General features: G+C 52.9%; 1 protein-coding gene across 1 annotated transcript; it reads right to left on the bottom strand.

Annotated features, from left to right (window-relative positions):
- Positions 1-503: 503 nt before the first annotated feature.
- Positions 504-3,261, bottom strand: LOC119366600 (protein NRT1/ PTR FAMILY 5.10-like). Its single transcript, XM_037632357.1, has 3 exons — positions 3,031-3,261; positions 2,735-2,952; positions 504-1,991 (listed from the first exon to the last, which is right to left on the bottom strand). Exons 1-3 carry the CDS (start codon positions 3,173-3,175, stop codon positions 717-719), a joined length of 1,638 nt encoding a protein of 545 aa, XP_037488254.1. The 5' UTR covers positions 3,176-3,261; the 3' UTR covers positions 504-716.
- Positions 3,262-4,008: the final 747 nt, after the last annotated feature.

Below are 4,008 nucleotides of genomic sequence, written 5' to 3'. Positions count from 1 at the left end.
GGCGTGTTCGGATCTCCCCGGACTACTCGAATCCAGCTTCTACGTGCTCATCAGCTTGTGTGAGGACGAAGCGTTTAGGCTTGGATGGATTGCTTGAAAGGGATGTGGTGTAGGGCCTGGTGCTTAGTGGAATGGGTAAAAAAGAAAGTGCAAAAATCTTGGGCGGGCCACGACACTGTCAGTGATAAATGCGCCCAGGCCCAGCGGCGGCATGAAGCCGACCGCGTCGGGCTATGGCTACCTTTTGGGGTGGGCGCGTCCATTTCATCAGTTGATTGGCAGCCAGCTCTCCGGTTGGTGCGCCATACTACTCACTCGTGAAGGCCATTCTGAATATCCGATGTTGCTTCAGACGGAAACAGTAAGGAACCTTGATTTGCTTGCCTACCTACTTAATCACGACGTGGTTACTGTAGACTCAATCACGACGTGGTTGGACACAAGAACACAAAGATTGATTTGCCTCAGTACAGTAGACAGCAACTCAGGATCCAGAGCAGATCTTAAGAATAAACAGTTGTAGTACCGTGACAGCACCTGTCAGCCAGGTGGACACTCAAGCGAGCTCGTGGTAGGTAGCAGCAAGCCATTAATTTCCATTCGGCTCACTTTTTTTAATAACATTGGCAATTACAAATGCAATCTGTTTATAGTACCTACCTACTTAACATTGTGGACCATTTTTTTACACAGCCTCGAATGGTCCCGGTGAACACTCAGTGCTGAAGCCTCTTGTGGTTGTTGTTGTAGGTGTACGAGCTGGCGAGCCACACGAAGAGCACGAGCTCGGTGGCCGAGAGCCCGGCGAGCAGCCAGTAGAAGTAGTTGAGGTGGGCGCGGTTGAGGTTGTCAGCAAACCAACCATCACCACCGCCACTTCTAGTAACACGGTCGATGAAGGAGATGAGTGCGCTGCTGATGAAGCCGCCGATCCCCATGACGCTGAAGTAGAGCGCCAAGCCGAGGCTGCGCAGCTCGCGGGGCATCTGGTCGTAGAAGAACTCCTGCATTCCCACCACCGCCAACACGTCTGCCACCCCCATCATCACGTACTGCGGCACCAGCCACACCCAACTCATCGGCACCGTCGCCCCGACATCGTCCACCAGCCCGTGCTGCCGTGCCGTCTCTAGTCGTTGGCCCTCCACGAGCGCCGCTGCGATGATCGCGCCCATTGACACCGCCATGCCTGCGCCCATGCGTTGCAAAAGCGTCAACCCCGATGGCTTGCCTGTCAGGCGCCCCAGTGCCGGCACCAGCAAACGGTCGTAGATGGGGACAAACAACAGGATGCTCGCTGGCCCAAGTGTCTGAAGTGCGGCCGGCGGTAGCTCAAGGCCTCTGAAGATGCAGCGATCCAAGGTGCGGCCCTGCTTGTTGAATAGGGTCATGATTTGCGCATATGCAACACCATACGCCAGGCATGCCGCCCAAATTGGCAACAGACGGAGCATGCTGCGCACCTCCTCGGACTTTGCCACAACATCCTCATCTTGGTGTCCATTTGTACTGAAGGGGAAGCTTGAGCTCTTGATGAGTGTGCCAAGGCTACGACCGAGGCGGGCGAAAGGACTCTCAACATCGGTGGTAGGAGCGCAGAAGCGATAGGTGGGGGTGCCAGAGAGGAATACGATGAAGGTACAAACCATGATGGCGCAAAGCATGCCGAAGCCGATTCCCCAACCGACGTTCTCCTGGATGTAGCTGACGACGGCGACGGAGATGGAGATGCCGACAGCCATCGAGAAGAACCACCAGTTAAAGAGGGAGCTACGGGATGCACGCTCTTTGGGGTGCTCGGGGTCAAATTGGTCGGCTGCGAAAGCCAAAGCGCACGGCTTGTCGGCGCCCTGCGCCATGGCGATTAGGTAGAGCGAGGCATAGAAGAAGGCCACCTGTAGCAACGAAGGGCCGGAAGAGGTATGGATGTCGCCAGCCGGTAAGGAGCTTTGCTGGAGTAGAGTGGACGCTAGAGTGACCATGCCGTATCCCTGCATGGATGCACACAATTTTAACTTGCTTAGTGTTGGCTTAATTTTTAATAATCACGAAAAGGAGAAATTTTCTATTGTTGACAACCATTTTTGGGGCTCTCTTAATGCCGAGAGACAAGCTAAAAGAAAATCCTACGTAATTGAAGTTGATTCACATCACAATTAACAACATGTTAAATAACCTGAAGTTAGCTTCAACATGGGATTCATAACATGTGATTTACTCTAATATCAAAGCAAATCAAAATCATGAGAATTATTTTTGCAGAAAAGACTAAAGGACATGTACATATATTATATAAAAATAGTCCCGACAAGAACTCCCATACAATAACAAAAAAATTACAGGTGAATCCTTAAGGAAAAAAAGTGGAGTTATGATAGTATGGATCACAGTGTTTTTACGAGAGAATTACTATCCCTTCGATCCATATTAATTGTCGCAGATTTAGTAAGAATTAAATCAAAGACAATTAACATGTTGCGTTTTTAGGATTAAAAAAACAATTAGGTAAAAGAAAAATGAGAATTTAGCAAAGACATGGTCAAGCCAAGAAAAGATCGGACACGCACCACAGATAGCTCACAACCATGCATTGGCATGCCGACGACTAGATCTTTCATATCTCACAACCATGTGCCTCACGTGAAGGATGGTGAAAAAAAGTTATTTACTCAGTTGTTCTTACGATTGATGATGTAAAAACAGAAGGGGAAGGGGAGATGGATTTACTACTTACCAGGATGTAGAGGGTGCAGGCGAGGATGATGGAGCGGTAGCGGCCCAGCCAGGAGTCGGCGACCAAGGCGCCCAGAAGCGGCATCAGGCAGGCCGTCCCTGACCAGGCGTTGACGGCGGCGGCCGCGGCGGCGTTGGAGTGGCCCAGCGGCCCTGTCAGGTACGTGATGAGGTTCGACGAGACGCCGAAGAAAGCGAAGTTGCCGGCGATCTCCAACACTGCACCCACCCAGCCAGACCGCCGGATCCATCAAGATGGCAGCTTAACGAACCAACTGCGGGAGAGCGCGTGCGTACCGACGACGAAGAGGGCGGAGCGCCAGCCGCCGGAGCCGCCACGGCTGACCGGGCGGCCTCGGAAGTCCGAGACGCCGGCCAGCGGTGCCGCCTCGTCGCCGTCGTCCTCGGCGGGCCGCAGCAAGGGCGCCTCGGCGTCCGCCATCTCTCTGCCTCCCTCTCCTCTGCTCGCAGCTGATTTTTTCCTCTTGGCTGGCTGGCAGTGGCAGTGGCAGTGGCAGTCTGTCAACGCACGCGGGCGGTCGGCATATGGGCACTCGTGTGGGCCGGCGACAGCTTAGCTTTAAATTTGCTGCCTCCATTTTCCTCCACACGTGGCCCAGTATCACTTCTCAGTCACCAGTTGCGGGATTGCGGCCCCTCGTAGCTCCTGCTTGGAATAGCGTGAGATATTTTGTGGTGCTGTCACTGTGATCCGGTCAGACGTGCCCATCCAAGAACAGACAGGATGCGATTTCAAGATGCGGATTGATAAGCCCAACTCGAGCGCACAACCCCAAACGGACGAACGATTTGGCCTGTTTTTGTCTGTCTGGAGCGGTAATGGGTTCGTCCATGTTCGCTTGGGGCCATTGGGTTGTCGGTGTGTTCAACGCGCGGCCGCATCCTAAATCATGTCTGGGGTGAACGTGAATAAAAAAACTAAAAACTATAAAATAAAATGTTGAAAAAAATAAAATAAATGCAAACATAAAACATAATTAAACATCACGGCCAAAACGCCCCAGTTCCACGGGCCACATAGACATAATTAACATTAAAAAATCCGACACCCGCGCGCTCGTGGCGTGCCCGTTGATGCCGTCGCCGTCGTCGTCTTCTCAGTGGCTACCGTTGTCTTCGTCGTCGCTGACGAGGTCGACGTAGTCTGACAGCGTCCAGAGGTGGGACGGTGGTGCCTGGTACATGGGGTCGGGCTGGAAGGCGGGAGGTGCCTGCACCACCTCCTTCTGTGGCGACGCCCCCTGCTCTGGTGAC

This window comes from Triticum dicoccoides, chromosome 2B (genome assembly GCF_002162155.2).
Source record: "Triticum dicoccoides isolate Atlit2015 ecotype Zavitan chromosome 2B, WEW_v2.0, whole genome shotgun sequence".
Lineage (NCBI taxonomy): Eukaryota > Viridiplantae > Streptophyta > Magnoliopsida > Poales > Poaceae > Triticum > Triticum dicoccoides.
This window is presented reverse-complemented; position numbering and strand designations above follow the sequence as displayed.

Excerpts from the sequence above, each read along its gene's own strand:
- LOC119366600 (XM_037632357.1), bottom strand. The coding sequence starts at position 3,175 with ATGGCGGACGCCGAGGCGCCCTTGCTGCGGCCCGCCGAGGACGACGGC. Across the intron at positions 2,953-3,030 it reads CTCCGCCCTCTTCGTCGTCG|TGTTGGAGATCGCCGGCAAC; the intron begins GTACGCACGCGC and ends GGGTGGGTGCAG. Across the intron at positions 1,992-2,734 it reads CCTGCACCCTCTACATCCTG|GGATACGGCATGGTCACTCT; the intron begins GTAAGTAGTAAA and ends GCATCCATGCAG.